This window comes from Anguilla anguilla, chromosome 10, assembly GCF_013347855.1.
Source record: "Anguilla anguilla isolate fAngAng1 chromosome 10, fAngAng1.pri, whole genome shotgun sequence".
NCBI classification, from domain to species: Eukaryota; Metazoa; Chordata; class Actinopteri; order Anguilliformes; family Anguillidae; genus Anguilla; species Anguilla anguilla.
The window spans coordinates 45,162,591-45,189,124 of NC_049210.1; the positions used below are offsets into that span (position 1 = coordinate 45,162,591).

Here is a 26,534-nt window from a genome sequence, read left to right on the forward strand (position 1 = left end):
AAAGTAGGATTATTGAGTCAGCTGGTTAACTCCATTGAGTAGAACCCAGAACATCTCTTTTTACTTCAGTCCATGTTCCAGAGGGGGAAAGTTTTCTAACCGAAGCATTCACAAGCAATGACTTAACGCATTTAATACGATACCTTAAGGTGGAGCTTCTGCAGGATCCGGGACAGCAGTCGGGAAAACTTGTTTATGTCGATCGCGTTGATATGCGTCACTGCTTCTTTAATGCTATTCAGAAGTGAAACAAAAAAAAAACCTTTAGTCAGACAAACACAAAACTGCACAGTAATCAGCCCCACATGCCACAGCCTTTCCGCCATGATCGTAAACATCGCGAGGTCATCAGCCACCATAAAGTCAAGCCCTGCGCATCAGCCGAAGAGATCGGATCGGCTTTCTCACGCAGTATAACTGGAGAACCACTGACACAAACAGAACCTCCGCCTAGTCCGTGTGCGATTAACAAAGCTTGCAAGTTTAACGGTCTCCCACGGTAAACGGCGTTTGTCACCGATATCCACTAAACAGAAAGTGCTGTGCTGGTTCTGAAGCCCTATTTGAACACTTTTTAATAGGGATCATCACACATCCCTGTATAAAATGAACACAAAGGTCCTCTCCGGCTTCAGCGACGCAGTAAATCTTCTCGACTCGCTGTAAAGGTGAAATATCAGCTCTCCACTATGGGCGGTTTTACATCTATAATAACTTTTATGCAGCACTTCTCAGAGCACGGCCCCCAAAGTGCTTTCCACACCAAAAGAGAAGGACAGGGCCTTCCTCTGCCAGGAAGTAAGTTCACAGTTTGGGTGCGAGCCCAATTTCCTCACTGCGCTTGAAATAAATATTTGCAACTCCTTTTTTTCCCCTAAAATTTTACTTCTGATGTTACCACTGTGCTTGATTTTTTACACCACACACTACTACAGTAGCACCAGAAAGTGCCGATTTGGAGGACAGGCGTATTTTTCACCAGCTACAGCCGGAACCATGGGGACTCCTGGCTGACCTCAATTCACCCTGTTTCTTTCGGGACAAAGCCGGCTGTGTTCAACCATCGTGGTGAACTCTAATTATTTAACATATTAGCTGTGTGCATAGCAAGCACCATTACTGACTAAATCACTCAGAATCCTCGGGGAACCGGAGACATTTCCAAAGAGCACAGTTGTTTATTGTCAAAATTCTAATTAAAGACTATTCATCTGTACAAGGTGACAAAGCTGTACAAAGGTGAACAATGTATCCCCCCAACGAATACTACCTACAAATGGCAAGGGTCCTTTTCATATTTAGTCTAATGTCTAATTTAGTCTAGTCTAATTAATTTTATTATCTTACAATTTAATATTTGAAAAAAAATCAATTCCTGAATTTGTAGGTCCATAATCGGTCTTTGCATGGTCTAGTGTGTCCATTTAGGACACCAAGCAGAAAAATTCTTGTTAATTTTTTACAGAGTTCACCTTCTGTCTCAGCTAAAAATATAACGCCAGCGGCAGAAGACAGATGGCTAAGTGTCACGTCATCGTCTTCACCCCCAGCTACCTCAGCATTGTACTTTACTGGGCCACATCAGCATATATAGCCTAAACCGGTGAAAGTACATCACCTCAGTTAACTCCAAACGGAGTTCAGAACCATACTGAGTACAAACAAGAGGCACACGTTTTATTTTGTTTGTTTTTTTTCCCACGAAAAATGTTTCATATCATTTTTCATTAACACCCTGCCAGTACACTCGAATTTACCCAGTTGAAATCGTTCAAGAAATCGATGCAACAAGCACATTTGCCTTTGTGTTCTTGGTAGATCCGCTGTGCAAACTGCATAAATGTGGAAAACATATGCCCTTCTTTTATGCAATCCAAGCCGTCCTCCAGCGCTCGGGAGGCTTCAAGGTAATGGGATAACCTGATTTGATCTTTGTAATGCAAAATGTTTATACTGTATGCGGATCCCTCTGAAATTTATTCAGTAACCTGAATTCGCTTTTTACATATACTATGACATGTCATACTGGTCGAACCTATCTATTGATCTAAACAAAAATCATCCGGTTCTATATGGATGTTATTATTAATACAAGAAAGTTACAGGCGGGGACAGCTAACCAGTAAGCATATTCAGCCATCACTGTTCCAGCTAAATGTAGGCAATTAGGTGCTATAAGCTAAAGTTAAGTCCTGGTGGTGTGACATCCATTTTTTTATATTCTAACGGTGATTCGGGAATTTTACCTGGATAGTGTGTGTGGGCACACGCTAGTTCAATACCAGTTAGCACTCAACAGAGACCTAGACACTAGTCTAACGTAGCAATAACATAAACTATCTAGAGTTTTGTGAATTATCAAGACTGAGTTCGGATACCTGGTCCACACTACAGTCTTATTACTAGTCTGCATCGTTTTTTGAAGGAGTACAATAAAAGATATAAAGCAGGATGCTGCACAAAACTTGCTAACGTTTGCTTCCTAAGCTACCTGTCTGATTAGCAAGCTAGTTGCTGTTTTCCCTTCATATCACCGATCCTTAACCAGCAAGTTAAATCCATACAAATTGCATTTCTATTTTCATATCAAGTTCTCTCACCTCGGGGTTTCTTTGATAATAGATGCCATAATGACTTAAGGAATGTATTCGCTTTAAGCTCGCTTCTCGGCTAGCTGCATATAATTTTCTTATTTTTCCATTTTACTTTACTTCCTAGTCGGTCACATGTTTTGTATCATCAGTTTCGACAGGACGCCCGCGGTACCAAACAGTACAAATGTTTAAGCGATCGCATTCTGTCAGTCTGTGTTCACGTCGGCGTCCCCCAAAACAGCTTCGAACAAATGTTATTTTGCGTTATTTGTCGTTACAAACAATTGCGTTACTGCATTTGCATGACTAAAAAACAAATACGTGCTTTTTATTAATTTATTTTTCATTCCATCTTTTAAGATTGCCACTTAATGTTATAAAGGATTAAAAAACCTTTCAGCACCAAAGAAAAGAACAGCACCATAACCCTTTCATGATCGTTCTAACCTGTTTAGGTGTTCATCAGAACATTCTACGTGACCATTGTGATCAATCGTGAAAATTGTAAGAAGATTGTAAATCGCTACAGATAAAAGTAAGACTGTAATGCAATGATTTGTTAAATATGTAGATTTTTTTATTTTATTTATTTATTGGTTTAGTTTTCAAAATTAGAATCTAACACAAGCAATGTCAAAAACAATAATCCTTAATTAAATACCCAGGTAATGTAAGCCTACTATGACTATTAGGCCTAAACTTTGAAACATTTCACTATCCCAAAATTGCTTTTTTACTGTAGGGGTTTTTAGAAACAAGTGGCTGGAGACAAACATGGAACAGTATTATGTGGCATTGAGCCAAACTGGAACAGAGATGTAACACCAGTTTGCTAAAATGACATTTAGAACATGTCTTCTTACACATTTAAACTTCCTGGCTACCATCCACCAACCGCCAAATATGATTAAATAGGTTTGCAAACAAGTAGCATTTCATAGTGGATTTTGGTATGGCAAAGGACTGCAGTTATTAAATACATCTCATTTTCCAGTGACTGGTACTGCTAATGTATTATTCCTGCCACTGGAGCATCACAGCACAGTCACACTGTTTATCCAGTTTAAAATATGACACCCTTTTCCTAAATTATGCAAGCTAGAACTCTCACCAGGCCACAGCATTTAGAGGATTTAACCATGGGAAGGAGGCTTAAGTCTGCTAGAAGAGAACGCCCAGACTACTCGGCAAATATAATTCCTTTCATAACAGATTAATTATTCCCCCTCTTATACAGTACTTCACATTTACAGAAATACTCCCCAGGACTGTGTGTTCCAGTTAAATAAATTAATGACCTGAAGGGTGGAAATTTGAAGTTTTCTCTCCAACAGCCAAAAAAAAAAAAACAAGCCCTCTGTACCAGAAATTAGATTCCTTTCCATCACTGGCTTCTACTGAGGACATATAAAATATAAACAAAAACAACATTTATGCTAAAAAGCAAAGTATCAGATATCAATTTTATTATGTGTCACCACCAAATGCAGACAAATATTTTAAGGACAGCAAAACAACAAAATCTAATTTAAAAAAGTTCTGCAATGCATTTTGGGAAGAAATCAACAAAATGTCCTCCCATCATCGCAGACCAGCTTCAGAGGAGGCCGCGCGACGGGGAAGACCAATATTACCTTCAGCGCAGAGAGATGAGAAATCTGTCAAGGAAACACAGCTGGACATCCTTCTTCATTACCTTCCCCCGCAGAATTCATTTACAGAAGTCAATGAAGAAAGATAAAAGATATACTGCGCTCTTCTTTAGGCTGAATTTATTCATTCTCGGGCAGGACCTGGCACATGAGCTAATGAAGTGGAAGAAACTGGAAATTAAACCATTATGAGCCGTTAAACAGTGTCTCAGTAAAATGACATTAAGCACATTTAAAGACACTTTCATCCCAGGGTTCATTATGAAAGATGGGGCACCAAAAACGTAGCAACATTTAACGGTATTACACTACTGCAATTTATCTTATTAAAGGCTATCCTCTAATGCTAGAGAATTTGTAATGTCAAATGAGAGGGGGGAGAAACACAAATGTGATTAGAATTTCAGGGGCCATGTTTTAAATATAATGAACAGATAGAGGTTTGAGCAGGCACAAACAACAGAGACGAGAGGATGGTCTTTGATCATTGACCTCGTCACACGGTCTGGAATGCACAGTTTCTATGCATGGCAACACAGTAAAATGTCCAGTGTTTAATTCAACACTCAATAGATAACATTTGGTCCCCTCATTCCAGAGTGGAATCAAATGTTATCTGTTAAGAGTTGAATTAACATTTCACTGTGTATTGGTGGTTCATATGGGAATGGTTCTCTGTAACGTCTAAAAAGTAAGAAATGTTCAGCATTAAAAAAAACTTTGAAAAATTATTTTAGCCAAAGTTGGTAAGTAGGAAGTGGAAGTTCACAATGCAGTACAATGCATTTACTTAAATTCCACAATGAGTAATTCGACAGATTTTGGAATTTGTGAATAAAGTGTGACAGAGCCCCCTACAGGTGACTCTCAAACTGCACAGCATCCCTGTGAAACAAATATTAAATTCAAATACACTGACACCATACATATGACTCAATACTTTATTATGATGCAAAAGAAAAACAAAACAAACCCTCACATGCAATGATTAAAAGAAACAGCATATAATCGGCTTCAAGTACTAATGAGACCATTTTCATTAGACATCCAATATCACTGCATTCCAATAATTCCCACCATTTCATCAGACATGCCATTCCCCATTTTCTGCAAATTTGTTTTCCAAAACCATAATTATATGTATAAGACAATAACAAAATGACTTTATTTTTTTAATGGCTGCCAGACACACCTACGTGATTCAGTATCAGCTCACAATCTTGGTCTTACCAAACCATCCCCGTGATAACAAAGGAGGTTCAAAAATGGTTTACAAAAAACAGTGGCTGAGAGAGAAGCAGAAAGTGGGTGAATTAAGCTACCGTACTAAAAAACTGAAAAAAAATAAACTCTATATCATACAGCTACAAGGCAGTGCGTCATTTCCCCGTGATTGTCAGACTGTTAATGAACTGAGCAGTTTGACTGGACAAGGCCAGCATCCCATCAGAGTAGAGAGGAGAGGCTTACTTTCGCATAACCTCCTCGGTGTCACACGGGAAGGTAAACCGCAGGTAATGACAGGACTTTGCAGGGCACTCTGGCCAAGCAAACGCACCGTGTACCACCTGACTCTCCAGCTTACGTTGTTAAGGCTTCAGAATGCGGGAAAGAACCATGTGACAACGAGGGCTTTGTTGGAATGTAACAATACCAGATATCTAAGAAAAACTGTTACTTAAGCCCCTGAAAAAGATATAATTTATACATTTAAAAGATTTCGAATACATATAAGACAAAACAACAATACCATATATTGTATAAGTACAGATTTTTAGATAATTGAATACAAGAATATTTTAGTATGCTTCACAGGGAGTACTGCAGAAGTACTCCGTTTCTCCTTAAAATACTGTAGCAGCCAAGTCATAAGGGCACATCTTCAGAAAGGGAAAAGGAATGTAATAAATAAATACTGTAAGAAAGAAAAAAAGCCACATAACTGACATTCATTTCCAACGTGGGTACATAAAAGGAACACAAAAGATAAATCAAACAGTACCTTCATTTCTTTCTTTTTTTTTTTCTTTGATAAAAGTTATGTCTTTGATTTTGGTAAACAAAATTTAAATCGTAAACATTTGTCAACTTCCGCGAGAGCCGTCCCACTATTTGAACGAGGGTAGATTTGGCACTTTTATGCTGATGTCTCCAATATTGATGTTTCGCGGCATCTCCGGGAGGTTCATGTTCTTAACGGCCGATACGGCGCGGGCTGGTGCCCCAGCGATGCCAGCCTGCACACGGGGCACAAGACGCAGAGTTAGAGTCGGCGCCAACCGTCGCCATCGTGCGCGTCCACAATGCAAACAACGGGCACGCCAAACTCACTCGACGTACTGCACGGACACAGGCATCGACATACAAATGTGCAAAGCATCCACGGCACGCATACACGTACGCCATCACAAACAAATACCCACGCCTCCGTTAACACACGCGCATGCAATATTGTGTCGTCGGCCAAAAGTGTCTTTTCGATTCAAACCAACAGCCAGTTACAAACAAACGTAGGCAACAGAATAAGACGTATCTCAGGAAACTGAACATACGGCAAATTTATACTAGCAGAGGCAGCGCGGCTTAAAAAGGGAACCCACCAAGCTCTTGTAGACTGCAAAAAAGGGATAAAATGCAAGGAGAGAGTGGCGGAAAAGCAGAAAAATGGATTTTGACATGAAGGAGAAGAGGAGATATGCCAGCTACAGGAACATGTACATAATCCTTTCATCCGAATTTTCGGAGGGGAGTGTGGTGAAGCCGTTTTGAAGACAGAGGCAAGGCTTCCGTTACTCGAGAGGAAACGGTTGATCTTGCAAAAGTTGAGATGAAACGCACAAGTTGCACAAGTTCCACAAAACAGAGTTTTATTAAATTTTCTTACGCAGGAATTAATTGGCGTTGAGCTGAGCCACTAAAGGGGGTCTAACATCTCAGCTGTCTCCATTCTGAGACGGCTGGATGTCTTATGGGGGGACACTGCTCTAAAAAGTAGGGCATTGGGCCTAGTCTGACGTGAAATAAACCAGAAATGATTCGATGCCTTTCTACAATTCATGCTTAATATAATGTTCTCAATGTATCCCACCCCTATGACTTTTCAAATGAAGTGCCAATTTCTAATGGAATTCACTCGTTTCTTTTTCCAAGAGCATTTCACAGCTTGATAAATGTTAAATTTTATGATTTGAAAGTTTACATTCAGGGCTGTGTCTAATTTTATCTTTGAAAGTTTATGTCCCAAGTTTCAAATTGGGCTCAGATTCACTCGTCGAAACCACACTCTGGGTTTCAAAATCAGCCGTGTAATCGAAGTACGACTCTCTGAGGCATCGGTGAATTTAAAGCAAATGTCAGAACAAAAATGTGCTCCAGATGGGGTCCCAGACAAAGATTGAATACAAAAACAATCAATACGTAATATATGCTGGTTTTTTCACAACAAATCTAGCGATTATCCAGGGTGAAATGACACGTTTGACTTGTGAGTCTTGTTTGCAGTCTGGCTGCAGCATGTTTACAGATGATTTATATCCCAACATACCTGAATTGCTTAATACTTCAAAATACATGACGGCAGATTCAATATTTTGAGCATTTGGTTGATCTGTTGTTGTTTAGATCTTCAATGAACAGATTGGGAATCATAGCTCTTCTAAGGAACCCGCTAAGGGCATCTTCAACAGTCAGACCCAAAAATGAATATTAAGCAGACAGAATATCACCTCTCTAATCTATTAGCTCCATAAAGCATACTGACAGTTACCAAAAAGATTCAGATCGTTTGAGAACAACGGATTATTGAAAAATATGTACAGGTCCTCCTTTACATATTAGTGTATGTGACCCTAAAAGCTAGTGTACAGGCAGTGCATCTTTAATGTTCCTGCTTGATGTTGCTCTCGCAAGGTCGCAATATACAATCTTTACAATCCCAGTTAGAGCAAGCCAGATTGGGCAGTCGTGTTCCAGGCCGCGACAACTTGGAGGTGCGCTTGGTGAGCTGCCAGCCAACTGTCCGATGGCTATCGCGGTGTTAAGTGGTACAGTGAACCTTGCTGGGCCAAGGCAGAGACCATAAATCACCCGGAAGGCTGCCTTCCACATTCCTCGCCAGTCAAGCCGCAGGGCCTGGCTGCAGCTTTACAGCCGGTCTGATTGGCTGCGGCCGGAGTGAATATTCATGAGAACGCTGGATCTGGAATCGACTTCGGTCCTAAATAATTCTACACATGTTCACAAGAATACAATCCAAAGCAATAACAGACTTTCTGTCAATGAATATTCATAAACACCTGCCCAAGTTTTTTTGTTTTTTCCCTCCCCCCCCCAGTTTAAAGGAAGATGCTACGTGCACGTTGGTACGAGTCGCAGGCTGCCGCGATGGATAAATAAAGAGTATGTACAACAACAGCTGCATGTTAAAACGCCCTTTTCTGTAGCCTACACATACATTTTTGGCATTTGCCACATGCTCACTGCCCCGCTGTGCCTCTAAATTAGTGCTCTCATCTTCACTGCTGCCACAGGGACTTCCCTTCAGCCCATTTCAACACAAAGGGGCCGTGCTAGTGGCTCTGATTGAGAACAACAGTGAGATGAGTCAGTTATAACCCAGATCTCACTGCAGCGGGCGGTGTTGTCAGGTAGTGCCGGCGGTCACGGCGGGCGATCGCGGTCGCTCCGCGGCCGTTCTTCTGAGGTAAGGTTGGCGGGTGCCGTACCGGCGGAACGGCGCCTCAGCCATCCCGCCGTGAGGTGTCACCAGATACGCTGCCTTTTAATTGGCCGCAACAACCGTGAAACGTTCCAATCTAAAGCTTTTCGGTAACTGTCAGTACCAAATGCCTATCCTAAAATCACCAGCAAAACTACCAGCATGTGTCTGGGTCTAATACAAAGAACACTACAGCTAATTTAAAAAAAAAGAATTTAAAAAAAAAGCAACTGCCGGAACTAGGAGACTATGGAAGACACGCTACAGTGCAGAAAAAAATGTGAAATATTTAATTCAAGAAATGTTCCTGGTCATGTGATTTACTTGGCTCCTCCCCTTTTATGTAGGCCTACATTAGTTGTGACCAATTAATAGTTTCAATCGTGGACCTCTGAAATGTCTGAATGATCTCATTCTGAAGGCATCTATCCAATTGCACAACAGTGGTGAGTTATAGGATGCTTAACAAAGTCATTTACAGCTTCATTACATTTAGAAAATAGGTTGAACGAGTTTCAAAAATGAGAAATAATGCTTAAATTAATTGTCGATTCAGCAGGTACGGCTAACGAACTTTCGCGGTTAGAATGAGCAGACGTGTCAACAGCAAACGGGCGGGAGGCAGTGACACATTACACAGTACTTTACAACCCGAGTCAATGACTTTACCGACGATAGAATCAAATCAATAAAGCCTCATTATAACCGCAATTAGTGCAAATGGTTAGCAGCTCATGAAGCCCTGCGTAGCCCATTGTGATGTCATCATATATCAAATGGGGTTTATTTATTTATTTATTTTAGAAAGCTTTTGCTTTGGCCAGCAAGTGAAAATAATTCATTAAACAAATTGGGGACCTTGAGATGTTCAGAAACAAATCACTTGACTGCCATAAAATAATAATTTAGCAATGGATATTTGAATAAAACTTGAGATTATTATTATTATTTTTTTTTATTTTTTTTTTAAAAGAACCCCAGCATCTCCTTGAAAACAACCCCAGGGAAGGTATGTGTGTTAGATTGTACAAACCACATGCCAAGTGGATGAATTTTGTAAAACTAAATTATAGCTGCTTTGCAAGGCCAAGAAAATACTTAGCCTGGGTTTTACACTGTTTTGCCAGAAGCTCCCAGAACACCTTTTAAAGATAAGGCTTAAGGGCAGTTATTCAAACTAACTCAGAAAGATGCACTGCAAAGGAACCTATATTATATTCAAACAGGCATCTGGTCATTAATATTAACGCATACAGATTACAGAGACAGAAACCGCCATGTTAGAAATTCTGTTACGTTATGATTAGTGTCACAACAAACAAAACTGTCCCACGCAAGGACTAACTGCAGATTTCTTACCTTCGGTTTGGCAAAGAACAGACTTTTTTGTTTGTTTGTTTGTTTGTTTGTTTGTTTGAAGCTACAACAAAAGCAGGGTTGGAGCACATTTTTTCCCAGGTAGCATTTTTGGGTCCACCGTGAAGCGTTAACCTTCGGAAAGCTACTAAAAACGCGTGTTCTGCAGGTTACTTTGCATGAGGTTCAGCAGTACCTGTGTTCTACCTGTCCTGTCTGGGGGACTGAAAGATAAACGTCTGCAAAGAGAGAAGAATGGAAAGAACTAGACAAGGTCAGGAAAGAGAAATGAGGAATGGTTGTTAAAAACATAGCAAAATTAATCACAGTTCATATCATAGGACCAGAATGGAGTGACCTACCATAGACCGCACGGGTGAAAATACAAACGCCAAGCACTCATTAAGAACCATCAATGGCCACTACCACCGAGGGTTCTAGAATGAGAATCTGCCCAAATTCTGGCTGCTAACAATTCCATAATAAGCTTTCTTTTTAAAAAAATAAATAAAATTCACAGTGGTTTTCAGTTAAATTCAAGTTCCGGTACTTTGAATTTCAGCTGAGAAATTTTGAAGCAAAGTAAAGAACTGCTCAGTTTTACACAAACTGCATGAGATAAAAACCTATGCATGTGTGTGTGTGTGTGTGTGTGTGTGTGTGCGTGCAAGTAAGTCGGTGAATTAATTAATGATTGAATGACTGAGTTACTGAGACCCCTTGTGTGCATTTAAAAGTCCTTAAAACAGTTTAGGAATAATTAACTTTTCCTATTTGCCATCTAACAGAAGAGTTCCGTTTAGAAATAACAGACTAAAAAAGTGTTTTGTGATGTGACATGATGACTTTAAACAAGGCTTTTTTTTTTCTTATGGTGATCTTCTGAGATCTGATTGAGACTTACCCAATTAACTACTTATGATATTTAAAACTAAGATATTGCGGTCTGTGGTAGGTCCAAGAAGGAAAAGTCAAGAGAGCAGATTTGATGTTTGGGAAACTGTCAAAGACTCATCTTACATCTGTCAAGAATGATTCAGAGAATACAGCTTGCGCAACTCCATTATGAAACATAAGGTAGTATTCACATCCATGTAACTTATATTTAATCCTGCTTATTGGTAGTAGACGCATGATTGTTCAATGTTAATGGAATATGTGAACATGCAATACCTTGAGAAAAGGCAACAATAAAAAAAATAAAATTTCTCTTGTAAAAATCCATTCATGGGTTAAATGGCTTCATATTAATTTATTTTAGTCTCAACACTGTTAAATCACAGCATCTCAAAATCAAATCAGTTGAAAACACTACACATGACTACACATTTTCACACAACCATGTACTACTAACTGCAGTGCTGTGCAGCCAAATGTCAAAAAAGGCAGAAGCAAACGCTAATGATCTGATTTTAAAGGGGGGCATTCGATCCAGCTAATACATTAGTATCTGTATAAATACAAGCCAATGCTTTTACCTGGAAATGTAGAGGATTCACTTGTTAACTATTCACTTCACCTTTAATCCTTTAAGGTGTGAGGTCACAAATATATGATTAGAATGTTCTTCACTGAACATTCTAATGCTGATGTAACAGTCACTGCTGGTAATCGAAAGCAATGTAATTCTAGAACACTCACTTAGAATTTTGAAAAACATCCCAAAAAAGCCTGCTCTTCAAAGTGTTGAAGTTCTGCACATATGCACAGGCAGCACAGCTTGCAGTCTCTACCACCAGCCCTCCCCAACACTACAGTGAGGTCTAAGACCCCTACTTCCCATTGGACGGCTTTTCTGCCAGTCATCCCGTACTTACCTTCTGGAGATATGTCCCATTACACGATATGGGTAATACAGTGAAAGGTTGCTGATATTTTCTCCATCTGTTTTCACACACAATGTCTGCCAAACTAGGCTTGATCAAATGTCAGTTGTGTCATTTGTAAGGGCAGCTCCCCAGCAGTACTGTCTGTAACTGCTGTTCACGCAGCATCGGCGGGTCTGAGCCGAGCTTTTAAATTCTCTATTCCAGGCACGGAGATCTTTTCAAGGCTACGCTTTGGGGGAAAAAAATTAATCTTCCGCGACTTTTCTGGATCGCGATTAGATCTCATGACGCGGTTTCGTGCCGCGCGGCTAAAAATATGAGCGTATCGCGTCGTGACTCAGGCCGTGGAGAAAGCATTGCTGTCGCTCGACGGGAGCAGACGTTTGCGACCGAAACACTGGATGGATTTTGTATGATTATTTAACAACAGAATGATTCGTGTTTGGGGGCGAACTTCTAATCACCACCGTAATGCTAGTCACAAGGGCTGTGCTTTTGGGCTCAGATTATAAGACTCATTTTCTATGGCAGCTTGGTGAGCACTGCTCTGCAGTCAGTAAAACCTATTTTAATACCTTTGGTGTAGAAATATCGCTAAATCACTTGGTTATAAAAAGACGAAATAGTTCCCAGACTTCTTATCGCATTCATCTGGGTCAGGGCATAACATGTCCTTTTCTTGGTGGTCACCAAGTTTGTTTGGTTTATTTTTGTCCCCAATTTGCGCAGTCCACCCCATGGCTTTGCCATGTCACCTGCGTCTCGCTGTTTGGGACTCCTGCTCACAGTCAGCTAATGACAAAACGCACGCCTAGATCGGCAGGGACTTCGATTAGGGGCCCAGGCTCATTTCGACAGTTTTTTTTTTTTTACCAACTCAGTGACTCATTTTTAGGAATAAATACAATACACTGAAAAAACTTGGACTGAAGTTCTGTTGATCTGCATATTCACAGAGGAATTAAACCTGCAGGGGTAATGCCCTTTATTTAAAAGAAGGTAACAAAAAAAATAATGTCACCTAAAATCAAATCAACTGACTTTATGACTGTTCACAGAAGGGGTGGAGCTAAGAGGGTATAATGAGGTTGCCTAGGCACTAGCAGATCCAGCGCCCCCTGGGGGTGGTGTGTGTGTGTATGTGTGCGTGTGCGTGTGTGTGTGCGTGTGTGTACATACAGGGGACACCTTTTTAAATATTTTTCTCCCTGCACAAACAATTTATAGATCCATCCCTGGTTCTCAGCAAAGAATAAATAAAGAATACAGAAACCAATAGTTTCGTTTTTTTGTCCTTCCCTATTTTGTTGATGCTGAGACCACACAATGGGCCCTATTTAAAGTACGGTTAAGTTCTTAAGTTCGTGGTCTATATCCCCTTTTTGTTCCTGAAAAATAAAAACCGCTTTCCCCACATGAATTATGCCTATTATAATCGCAAAAAAAAAAACTCCTGGGATCCCCAGGAAATATAACATGCAAACGGCAGTTTACAAAGGCGACACCGTCAGCCCTTTTCAGACACTTATGAACTTTATGATTTATGGACCCGTTCCAAGCATCTTCGGGGAAACAGGTCACAAAGTAACAGCTACAGTCCAGCGGCTCCGGGCGTTCGGCCAAAACGCTCGATATGCCACGGCCAAATTAGTAGAATAACATTTGTAATGCGTCTAAGTCATTGTTCATTTTTTTTTCGTAAGGATGCCATAATTCTTCGCGTTTCTGAGGACCTTCTCTAATCCCCTTTCGCATCTTTGAATTTCATTTTAATAAGCTTAAAACCCTGAACCCGGGGACTCGTCCTTGCAAAAGAAAAATTAAAAGTTCAGACGTATGACACACATGGGAAATATATTTCAGGAGTTTAGGAAAACATGAAATCAAATTTACTCAAAAAATCACTGAGTAACTGTAAATAATTTGCCTGAATCACAGACCAGCTGACACTCCAGTAGGGATCTGATGGATGAGGCAAATTATTTGCCATTGGCAAAAAAGAGCAAAATAATAATTATGAAAATAAATAATGATGTTATGAATACAGAAAAGGGTGATGATGCAACATAAACATTTTTTTAAAATTATAATAATGATAATATTTTAATTGACACAATTACCCTTCAAAATATTGCTGCGATATGTGTTTGGACTCAAAAGACGAGCATGCATTTTGGCTACAATACAAGCACTTCAGCACAGCCTGAAGAATAGCAGATTTGTAGCGTAAATAACAGATAACCTAAAAAAGCTTCACAGCCACGGGTAGCAGGAGCCTCAGAAAGCATGCTGTGATCATGAGGTATCGCACAAAATACTGGTGCTTCACTGCGTAGTTCGCTATGCAGGAATTCATTATTTTAACAGCGATACGTGGACCCAACAGCTGGATTCATTGCCTGCATAGCAGTGCCCTAAGGAAGCAAATTTAGTGATAGCGCTAGTCCGAGTGCTGAGATTATAGCACCCATTTCAAATTCACTTTAATTTGCCCCTTTGAAAGAATGTTTGGGAAAAGAACTATATTTCCGTATGAGTGTCATACTACCGAACGGACACCGAAAGCCACAAATGAATATGGAATGAGGTCTGCAAATTAAGGACTTCTATTTTTACCTCAGCGGAAGAGAGGTCACAGCACGTTCTCCGAACAGAAGAACAGCTTTAGGGAAAAAAAACGGCTGAATCATTCAGACCAGATGGCAGATTCTGTGCCTTCCAGCTGTCTTTGACTAAAGCACCATCAAATCTCACTGGTTTTTTTTTGTTTTTTTTCCTGTTCACCACCCCTCCACCCACTCACCTCCCCATCCCCCAGCCCCACCCGAATATTCCTCCCAGATTCTAAGAGGAAATACAACTGGGACTGGAACTCAATGAGCGTGTAATAGTAGCAATGAGAAGTGGTGGTGAAATGCACTGCTATTCGCCTCTTGCTTCTCCAGGAGGGAGGAGCCAGTGTTTCTAATGAGGACTGTAATGTAGAGGAACAGAGTCGGGTTTGACTGCATGTTCAGCTGGGATGCCCAGGTGGTAATACCGGTGGACACCTGAGACGGATTTGAGTCTTTCTGATTGGACCTGACGGGGTGGTTGGGGGCGGAGTCTGTCCCAAGTGTGCGGCAGAATCGAGCGGCAGTGGCGGGGGGGGCAGCGGCCGGAGGGGGGGGGGGGGGCGGGGGCAGCCGGCCAGCGAGCTCGTGCACTCCGTGCGGGAGGTGGGGGGAGCGGAGCAGCGAAGGGGGGAGGAGGGGGGGGGGGCATCGCGGGAAACATGCAGAGTTCCGCGGTCATGCCGGCACAGACCTGCAGGGGGAGCCCTCGCGGACGACGGCACACTTACCTCGGACTTCTCCATCTTGTTCTGCGCGTCCACCTGCATGATGATCTCGTTCATGTTCGTCTCCAGGACCATGCCCCCCATCACCATCTCTGCCAGGATGTTGTGGACCTATCGGCAAAAGGCAAATACAACTGTAACATCATTCTGTCAGCACAACGTTCCACATGATGTATCACGGTAACCTTTTGAAAAATTCAGTTATACGCATCTTTTTTTAAAGTCACACAGACCAAAATTACCATACTACACTGTGTTAAATTACCATACTACACTGTGTTAAATTACCATACTACACTGTGGAAAATTACCATACTACACTGTAAGGATTCTAGACATGCATGCTGCATTTTAACAAATAAATCTACTTTTTTTCCCCTGTCAAAATAGTCAGAATTTTAGTTGAAAAACAGTCGCTTCAAGCCAAAATGCCAGGAAATGTAAAATTTCAATGTGAAGCTTTCATATAAAATTCATCACCTTGTCCACGTGGAAAATGAGGTCCAGTTCGCACACGTTCTCGAAACATTTGTCCAACGTTTCCACAAATACCTGTCAAAACATTCACAACGGCCTTTTCAGGAAACCGAGCAGTGCAGGGGAACGGGTAGAAAAGGAAGGTCAAGCGACAGGGACAACCAAGGACGAGATGGAGGGAAAGGCAGGAGGTAATAAACGACACGCTGGTAAGCAAACGAATAAACGGATAAACAGATAACCTCTGCTGAAGCACACGAGCAGTATGAGTGAGAGAATATTGAGGTGTCACGGAAATTACAAGATGAAGATCACTGAATAATGGGAAAGATATTTATAAAAAATACGATATACATACCGTGTGTGTGTGTGTGTGTGTAGGTGTTTCTTTCTGTGTGTGTGTGTGTGTGTGTGTGTGTGTGTGAATATATTTTTAAAACTTCTTAAGATTTACTCACCTGAATTAAATCTAAAATGCCGAGCTCGCTCTCTGAGGAGTCCACGCAGAACACAAAGTAGAGCGTGGCGTAGTGCCTGTAGATCAGCTTGTTGTCAGAGCCCCCGATCAGCCTGAGGAAACAAACGCGCGTCACATCAGGAGGAACATCACGATCAAAGCTTGGGTTTGTTTACACGAACAGACCATTTGGAATTTGTAAAATAAATAACGTTATGAAGGGAGCTGAAGACCAGCGCTCAGAAGCCTCCCAAATTAAATTTGGTTTCAGACGGAATGACCCTACAGTGTCATTGCACATTTTTAGTATTTTACGGGACCATTTTGCTCTACCCTTAAGAGCTACATTTACTGAGGAAAAAACCTGTGGCATGAAAACATTTCCAATATTTAATCTCTGTTGCAGTAGCAGATGCCCAAATAGGCAATCAGAGCAATGAAATGCTCTCATATACATGTCTGCACAACCCTGTGGGAACTACTTCGGCAGTCAAAAAGCAGCACAATCCTTCAGTAACTCTGGCCCACCAGTAATGACAATAAACTATTTTAAATCAGACCTCGGTTAAATGTGTGTTTTGTATAATTGATCTCTTCGGATGAAGGTAAAATTTGAAGTCCCTGAAAATTCCTACCCAAATCTACAGCCATATGAAGGAATAGCCTACTTTTGTTCTGAGTTTTGGTGAAAACATTTGTTTCTTTTAAAATCAGCAATAATCAGCCGGTAATAAACTCGTTTCCACGGGTTTACATCATTTCTTATAAATAATTAACCCAGGTTTGTTCACAATGAAGAACCCACAGTACATACCATCTGGTGAAATAATTTTTATTATTGTATTATTCATAGTGACCAATAATTCATGAAGATGTTCAATATGCCCATTCCCATTAAAAAATATTATACAAAATACATGGAAATCTATCATCTCATAATTACACTAATTGAGTGCCTCAGTCCAGCATTATTCCTCTTTAAAATATGTTTAATGCATAAATGTTCAACCAAGAGCTTTGTAATAATTAGGACCCTCTCAACACGATCTCAAAAGCTAACAGAAATAAAACAATTACGTAGCTATCATAACACATTGAGGGGAAAACAATCATCAAGACAGAGATGCCTTTGCTGACTATATTTCAGGTACATCCATGATTGAAGAGAAGGACTTTTTACCAACCAAGCGGTCAACTTTAAAGTGCGACACCATTCTAATCATAATGTGCAACACCACGCACTGCAGTCACAAGTTCTGTCAATAATTACCGTACACACATGGACGCCACATGTTCGCAATTCAAAAAGACTGGGAGCAAACAAGACTTTCGATACGAGCAGGGGATGGCTATGTATGTGTGCCAAGGAGACATTAGGACGAACTACCCGCAAGTTTGCAGCCATAAGACTGCAATGACTTTGCAAAGAGACAGGAAAGAACATGGCAGCCGGCCAAAAGAGGGGTTTTACGCAGATCAGTCCTCCGAGCCATCTGGCCAGGCCGCACACTGCAAAGCGACACCCCTACAGAGCATCAGACACACTGCGCTGCCACCGACGCGTCTTCAATTAGATCCACCTGAGCAGGTGAAACAGATTAGTGCCTTTATACGCCAGGTACACAGTGACACACAGGTCTATTTATGGAACACTGCAGGTTCAATCCAGGACTTCTTTCTGACTCAGGAATAAAGAAAACGTCCTTCCGCACATACTTTTATTTACATTTACTGTAAATGTTTCAATCATCGAAACGTTGAAGATACTGTTGTTCAGTTTTATTTCATTTTATTTTTCATTTAAAATTCTTAACTAGATTTATTAGCCCCAGAGACCCAAACATCTTGGAACACTGTGCTTGTTGATTTCTTCTTGAGGTCTTTTTGACCATTACGAGTTTGACATCAAAGGCAAAATCATTATCAATGATCATGTGACTGCATCACATTTTTAGGCGTGTTTCAGTGTTTACGCTTACATTAACATCCACATACAAGACCACGCACCATAGAAAAAGTCGATCATGTCAGCATAAAAATCTAATGCGGACAATCATAAAATACAGCTGAAGTTTAAAAGTATATAGTCTTGGTGATGAACAGAAAAAGATCTTTGCTACCTTCCTGACACATCCACCACCACCAATGCGTTTTATTGTACTTGTATTACTGTGTTAACCTACAGCAGCAGGGATGACTGCTATTGCAGTGTAAAGGTTAGGGAACTGCCCCAGTAAGTGGAGAGGTTGCAGGTTCAAACCCCAGGAGTATAAATGGATAGGATGGGAAAAACAACTCTGAGCTCTTAGCAACTGTAAGCTCTTGTCTGTGGATAAGGCCATTCTGCTAAGGAGATAAAAAATAAATAAAAAGAAAAACTCAAATCACATTCTGTAAAATCTTTCTGAACAGAAAGTCTTCTTTTATGTATACTGCTCACAGACATCATGTGACATGAACTTTTTATGACAGTGTAACTGGTAACTACTGCAATATGTACAGACTAGAAGATGACAGGTGTTTTTTCCAGACAGACCATAAAGTCAAGGATAAACTTTCTCTCATATTTAGCCTTAACGATGTGACTGCATTTATCATCTTGTCGAATTTCCCTTCGAAAAACACCTGAAGCGAGGACGCTGCATTAATTCGATAACTAAAGGTAGTATTTTTCCCCCCAGTTTCATAATATTTAAAGAGCTAAGCAAAGCCAATATGACAGTAATACTTATGATGAATACACATCTATGGAAACCCTGGCACTGCAGCCAGCAGGCGATGGGGAAAAGGGGCGGGTCCAGCTTCATTATGAGCGAAACGGGAGGCCAACGAATCGGCTCTCAGCCGTTCTCACATATCAGGCAACAGAAGGCCGCTTCACATCCGATCAAATATCAGATCCCTCACAACGCACATGTAATTCAGTATCCGCTCCCTGGAGCCCACCGGATGAATAAGTTATCGAGCGCTTCCCTACAGGGCCTGCCCAGGTATCAAACTGTTCGTATGCACAGCACGGCCCAGGTATGATTCCATGAGGTTGCACAGTTCCTCACTGTTACTTTTTTTTTAAAAAGAGACAGCTTTGTGTTTGGGCAAGTTAACTTGTTTAACTCGCCCACTGAATATTTAATATCTCGTCATTTTAGGGCAATACCATGTCTCGTTTGGTTATAACATCCACCGCAAGAGTGGACATTAGAGGATGGTTTTAAAGTATATTTTGATCATTTTAAAAGCCGTTAGAAGCAGCTCAGACTGTTTTTTTTTTTTTTTTTTAAATAATAAAGATGTTGTCGTTTCTGAGGCTGTAATTTTACCGGTAGATTTTTGTTTTATGTCCCTCAAAGTAAGATTACGCTGTGAGGTGCTCCAATTACGTTCCTATTACAGCCCGAGAAAGAGGTGTACAAAGGCAGTTCAGCTCAATATTGTGGATAAAATCTCATCCCCCTGCTCTAAATGCAACGCACTCTGTCACTGAATTAAGGAGATGTGACGCTCGCCATTAAAGTAACGTCTAGCCTCGCTCGGAGCTACAGTGTGTGCTTTTGAAAGCGGCCTTCTTCTAAAAAGCAATGAAAAAGTGCCTTAATGGGAAGAGAGCCTGGTGTCTGTGTTTCTGGAGAAGAGAAGACGTGAGATTTATGGAACGGCTAGGCCCGTCTCAGGACCTCTCTCTCACTCACAGACGCAAACTGCAAATAAACGGGAGGGAGGCTCTTACATTCCGCCTTCCAGGAAATTGCAGACGTTCTCGTCGCGCTTCGACACCAAGTGGAAAGTTTCTCGGATGATTTGCTGCTCCGTGTCTTCGCTCTGTCCGAAACGGAGGGAAAAAGGTTAGGGGGATATCAGACGACAGCGTCCTTTCTTTATTCGCCCTTCAGTCGATAAATAAGCTCAAAAAAAGGAAGAGTCTCTTCACACAAAATCTCAGTTCTACATGTCGTTACAGTACATTTTTGCTTACTATAGCTAGTTAGCAAACTCAGCAAACAATAGCAAGATTTCACATTTTTAAATAGCATACAGTTCAGACCCCTCAGTGCTTACACAACTACAAAGTACATTTACCACTGCTGGCCTCAGTCCAGAGACAATTAGCATGACTGCTAACAGTAGGGTAAGCTTAAACCCGATTACACATTATCCACAGATTACCCAAAGGGCTGACAATTCACAAGGCCCAGCCACACCAGCTGGTCGAACTTCACTCATTAATAACATCCCTCAAGATGACCTGCAGTGCACACAACCAATGGGATGTTTTCATGAACTGCTTCTCAGCCTTCAGAAAATAATGACACAAAAGATAAATAAAATGTGGAATGTCTAATGCTAATGGAACTCCACTGACAGCCATTAGGCCTACTTCAGTTTGCTATTTGGCCTTGAGTTTTACTAAATGTTCTGAGTGCGTATTGCGTATTCACCGGTTTTCAAGTGATTATGGTTGTTTAAAGGGTTAATAACAAATATGTGATTTTCAAAATGAGATTTGCTACAATCCACAGAGGAAATTAAGGGCACAGCAGTGCATTCTGGGCTTTGTACGAAAGGTCAGAAGTTCACAACAACATGACTGAACAACAAATTTTGGTGTTCCAAGTTGCGAAACTAAATCAATATTTTTTTTCCCAATATGAACACCCACTAAAGGCAATGAACAATGTTTTGCATATTAAATGCACAATTATAGAATTTCACCCTTAAAATGAAAAAAAAAAATTGTTTAGGTACATTAAACGGCCTGTATTGTAGCATTTCAGTCCGCATTCAGAGTTACACACAAGTCAGTACAAACAGTACAAACACTCGAGAGGAACGCAAATGCCAGGAATGTGAAGGCCGAACATTTTCATTTCAAACAGACGCTCCACATAATCTCCAACCGATAAGGAATTTTGTCCTCTCTTTCTCCTCCCTTCACTGCGCTCTCTTTCTCAGTTTGCTCGACAGGCTGTGCACTGCTGAGCAGACTGACTTTCAAGGTCCTCCCTGGCCCTGTGTTCTCTCTTCAGTCTTTTCCATTTCTTGTTCTTTTTTTTTTCTTTTTTAAATCTCCCCTCATTTTCTCGAAATCATCGCTGGCAGAGTCTTCCATTTTTTCCACTGTGAAATCTGTCATTCTTTCATATCTGTGGTGGTTCTCTACCCCTGAGATGAACTACTCGCCAAAACCAGACTACTTTGTTGTTTCTATAAAAAAAATTTAAAAAAACTTCAACATTCTACTTCTCATATGCCAATAAGTAATGCATTTACTTGGAACTTATATTCATCTCAGTGGATTCTAAATCTGCAGTTTTCTCATTCAAAGTGGCAATGTCTAACAAGAGACCTCTCAACCCCTACTGAACAGAAGAGGAAGCATCACGTGGTGAATTCCAGAGAGCGACTCAATACGTGCTAAAATGTTATTTTTTAAGAGCCCTACAGACCTGGGAACCTGCCTGCTGTTATGCAGAGCTGGGAAAGTGACCACATGCATACGACTTCCACAAATTAGGCCATTTTTTTTCTGTAAATGTCAACAAGAAGCCAAAGCATGAATTTTCTTTACAAAGCACACCGTAGAATACTCGTCTCCAAACAACTCTGCATCCTAAAGTGTGCATTGATGGACTTCAGAAATGTTCAAACTGATGGGCCTAATGTGGATTTGAGATGTAAAACTAAATAGGTCACACCAACTAAGATCACATGGGATCATGTAACCCTTTACTAACTGCAATTATTTTACCAACTGTTACAGCAACCTACCATGGGTGAAATTGTAGTGCGCAGGCTAAGTTTGACCTTTGTGTGACCTCACATTTGGAATAAGAAAATAGCCAATTTTGGGGTTTTTTTTGTTTTATTTTTACAGAAAGTGCTTATTAAAATGCGCCAGCAGTCCACCAAGACATGTCTGTGAGTAAAGGCCACGTCTACAATGCAACCTCTCATGACGAGCAACGGCTACGCTTGGTCAGGTGACAGGAAGCATGGGACATCGAGAGGGGCAGGCCAGGCCTAGGGAGCGGGGGGGGGGGGGGGGGGGGGGTGGAAGGAAAGAGAAACAGCACCTCACTCCTCTCGACCCGCCATACCTCCCTCCGTCCTGAAACGACACCGTACACCAGGGCCCGGAGACGAGCTGATTACATTTCCTTATCTCCGCTCCCCTTCTGTTCCACGCCCCAGCAGCCAATCACGCTGCTCTCAGAAGAAAAGCGCTTTTCTCTTTCTTTTTTTTTTCTTTTTTACTGTGCAAAATTTGTGAGCGACAGGCCGAGCATATTTCAGCAGTTTACCAGCGGTGCGATAAGCCTTTTATATCATTCCGCTTCAGTCTGCCACCGGCGAGATTGTTTAGTTTAAGACCCAGGCCATATCAAAACTTCAGCGTGCAGAAATAACAACAGCGAGTCTGTTACAGTGTGCACCCAATCACGTTACGGCTGAGTTGCATCACCGTCACCATGCTATTGCGGGACAGAAAAGCAGTTTTTTGGGGAAAGAGGAGGTCGTGTGTAACTGAATAAAATCCTGCCCGAATCAGCAGACTGTTCTGCTTTTCTTTGCCGGGATTCTCCTACAACCAGACCCTATTTTAGCCAACTTTTTCTTGAGGCTCATAACACACTGACACTCAAAACAAGCACCAAAAAAGGCCTTCTTATCTCTTAGACCTTTTGATTCCTGCAAGGTATTGTTGCTCAAAACGCTTGCAAAATGCTGTGGCATCACAAACTTCTGGTCCTGCATTAGAAGTTGAGCTTGCTGCAACTTACTGTACTACTGTACTTTTCTCAGATGCAGAGACCATTCATTGTCCACTCTAACAAAAACAAAAATAAAAACAGGCTTCATAAAGTCCAGATGCTTTGGGCTGGTATGTGTTCAGCTGGCAGACAGTATGGACACTCAGCAGCAAGAGCAATATTTAAACTGGCATTTCACCTTGTCCATCTGCCATCCCGGCCCGTTGCTACGCGAGTCACATGACATCACATCACATCACATCTGAAATGATGCTCACTTTCCTCCATGGCTGGCTACAGCTCAGCTGACTGCGTGCTGTTTCCATTTCAAAACGCAGAAAGAAAACACGCAAGGTATAATCCATTTTGAGGTCACAAAACTGGACATCATTTTAAACAATAACTGTCAGTTAGTCTGCTAACCTAATGCTTTGAGATTTGAAAGGTCCATTGAAAATCATAACATTAATTCACAGTGCCAAACATTCAAGGGAGAGGACTTCAGAAAAAGTCACTCAAGCAAGAGCAAGCTAGCTAACGTTAGGTTCGTGCCACGGTCATAACAGAACACCATCCATCCAGCCCCTGTGCCCATGATTTCATGAAACACCCAGGAAGTATGAGGTTTTCACTTGTGACAGTCTCGAGGCAAAACGCGTTTTTCTTTTCCTCAAAATTTTAACGGAACACAAAGACAAAAAGCTATCTTACATTTCAGAGAGAAGTTAAAATAGAACCATGCGCTCATTAGCTATGTTACACAACTAAGTTAGCTCATTAACGCTCGCTTCTCTGATTATCATGACAAGAAACATAGCTAGCCAACCCGATTAGCCAATAAGATAGCTATGATGCAAATGCTGAGACAATAATTTAGCCATCATGCTAACCATTGGAAAAGGAACTTCCTACTGCATAACACAAACGAAATGGCTCGGTAGCTTTGCTACTGGCTGAGTTTTTCTAGTGGTTGACCACTAGAAAAACTCACTTCGTACGCATTGTTGTTATACTTCAACTAGCTAGCCGAGTTCAGCTACACAGATGTCAATCACTGACTCCGGCTAGAGTACGCACATCTAGCTAGCTAGCTAGCTAGGCTAGCCAGATGGATTTCTTGTTGTCCATACTCACATAGTGCTCGTAGAATTTGGACAGCCGAGGTTTGCCATGGTTGTTAAATATTAATATGGCTTTAATCATGGTTTCACAAAAATGTGAAGGGAGCGACGATACAACGATCAGTCTTTTAAGACCGGCTCTCTCAGTTTTAACCCTCTAATCTCCAATCTACCTGAAACTTGGCTAGCAGCAAATATCTCTCAACTGCATCTCAGAGCGGAAATACTCCACGTCAAACCATTCATCTTCTTCCAAGTACGGGCGCCGAAGAGGGTCTAAAACTGCGGTCACATGTAAATATCTCGACGTAGGAAAGGAGGCGCCGTATTTATTCCTATTTGGCGTTTTCCTAACAAGACCGCCACGATTGCACACGGTACTGTTATTCAATGAGTCGTCGCACTTGTCGAGCTGCACTGTTTAAGAAAATAGCAGTGCCTTTAAACGTTGATAAACACTGATGTGTCACAACTCCTCATAAAATGCATGAGTGTAGAAATCCATGCATGCACCCGTAAAATAAACATGCTGTAAACGTATGAAGTACTGATAGATGGAAGATTTAATTGCACACATAAGAATGCACTAGCCAAGATTTTTAAGCCAGTTGTCACATAAAGGAATTTAGACCTTTGTTTAAAAAAATTTGACCAACATGTGTACTTCAAGATGGGTGGCTGGGGTGTGTGTGTGTGAGGAAAGGGCTGTTAAAATGAGAGCAGCTTGTCGAAATGTGGGAAAAGAGGAGGATGGAGAATGAGAAAATCTACACAGAGGACTAAGACAGAAAATGGGGCAGTAGAGTGGACAGTGGGGGGCCTCTGTCCAGAGAACCCCAAGATTAAGGAAATCTGGGAGCCCAAGGAGGGTTTACATCGTACTTCCCAGAACACCGACGCCAGGAATGCACAGCGGGGCGGTTTTATTAAGGGAAGGAATCCAGGGGGCAAATTTTAGCTCAGAGCGAGACGCTGAGGCAGGGACAGACAGAGACCTAAGATGACCTTCCAGGCAAAGAGGTACCCAAAATCAAATATTTCACCGCTGCCAACAAACCCATTGGCAGTAATATCAAAACAAATCAATATTGAGTATTGCCAGGGCCTCGAGAGGCCTCCTGTCACAATTATTGGCTCCCCAGAAATTCTTACAAAAAAAAAAAGAAATTTAAAGGAAATATATTGTCTTTTATATTTCATAAGTTCATTGTATAAGTTCAAGAGTCCTCAGGAACGCTCAAGTGAAGGCTTCCCATTTCACTGGGGTATAAATATGAGGCGGTATATATTGTATGCCATACTCCCTTAGTCATCATTCAACATGAAGGTGACAGAATGCATAAATATAAATGTAATGAGACAACAGGTTGTTTATGGTTGCTTCAAACAGCAGGCGATGGGCTAGAACAAAGTCCAGAAAATATCAATCTCCAATATTAGAGCAATAATTACAATGTTTAAAGAATCTGGAGCTGTGATGATCCTGCCTGGGGGAGGATGAAAGTGTATTTTGCACTCCCCCCAACTTTCATATTTTCATATTAGAGTGCGCCAGTGCTTCTGGATGGTACTGTTGGTTTGTTATATTTATGCATTTCTTGATAATGAAAAAAATATGGAAACTACTCTCATTACTCATGAAATATTTTACTGAATTTAAGCATATGGTCCTCTGCACTGATTTACCATTTATTGTTTGCACCATGAACAAGTTGGGTATTTGACTCACAGCAGCAATGACTGTTCATATGAAACAGTAATTTTATATACACGTATAATCTGGTATTTGCATATAAAATATTCAATCTCTTATTACGATATAATTAGAGAATTGAACAATTAACACTGTCATGTATCATTTTGTCCACCAGATGGCAGAAATGGACTGGTTATTGCTGTGAATGACACACGAAGACTTTGGTGTAGGGTGGAGAGTGATTGAGTAATGACGAATTCAAAACTGAAGAGAATTTATTTATGTCACTGCCTCCTGAAAACCCTGATGGTGGTTGAAAGGGCTGAAACATTGTTTTATGACTGACACTAAACATCGATGAAACTGGAAGGAAATCCAAAGTGTCCGATTTTTCAGCCATATCTCAGCTTTCTGTGACAGTTCAAATTTTTGTGATTTGTTTAAATTGTCTATTAAGCACTGAAAAAATGTATGCAATGAACACGTGCCCCAAAACCCAGAGAGGAGGAGAGAAGAGGAATCAATCCACAAATAATAAAAACACAA

The 26,534-nt window shown here is 41.0% G+C and overlaps 2 protein-coding genes across 3 annotated transcripts in view; both read right to left on the reverse strand.

Moving 5' to 3' along the window:
• Window positions 1–2,756, reverse strand: part of commd10 (COMM domain containing 10) — a 54,091-nt gene extending 51,335 nt beyond the window's left edge. Inside the window, exons 1-2 of the mRNA XM_035380160.1 lie at window positions 2,601–2,756; window positions 144–234 (exon numbers count right to left, since the gene is read on the reverse strand). Of these exons, the coding sequence (XP_035236051.1) occupies window positions 144–234; window positions 2,601–2,629 (120 nt within the window). The 5' untranslated portion in view covers window positions 2,630–2,756. The remainder of the gene's footprint in view (window positions 1–143; window positions 235–2,600) is intronic.
• A 2,417-nt stretch (window positions 2,757–5,173) lies between these two features.
• Window positions 5,174–24,561, reverse strand: LOC118237442 (AP-3 complex subunit sigma-1). 2 transcript variants are annotated; one of them, XM_035436150.1, is made up of 7 exons: window positions 24,306–24,561; window positions 20,150–20,241; window positions 16,424–16,535; window positions 15,969–16,040; window positions 15,492–15,599; window positions 10,516–10,558; window positions 6,397–6,483 (listed from the first exon to the last, which is right to left on the reverse strand). In XM_035436150.1, the coding sequence occupies exons 1-6, from the start codon at window positions 24,372–24,374 to the stop codon at window positions 10,523–10,525; spliced, it is 489 nt and encodes a 162-aa protein (XP_035292041.1). In that variant the 5' UTR covers window positions 24,375–24,561; the 3' UTR covers window positions 6,397–6,483; window positions 10,516–10,522. The 2 variants fall into 2 exon arrangements, with proteins under 2 accessions (XP_035292040.1, XP_035292041.1); XM_035436149.1 differs by lacking the exon at window positions 10,516–10,558 and having other exon boundaries at window positions 5,174–6,483; window positions 24,306–24,559.
• Between the last annotated feature and the right edge of the window lie 1,973 nt (window positions 24,562–26,534).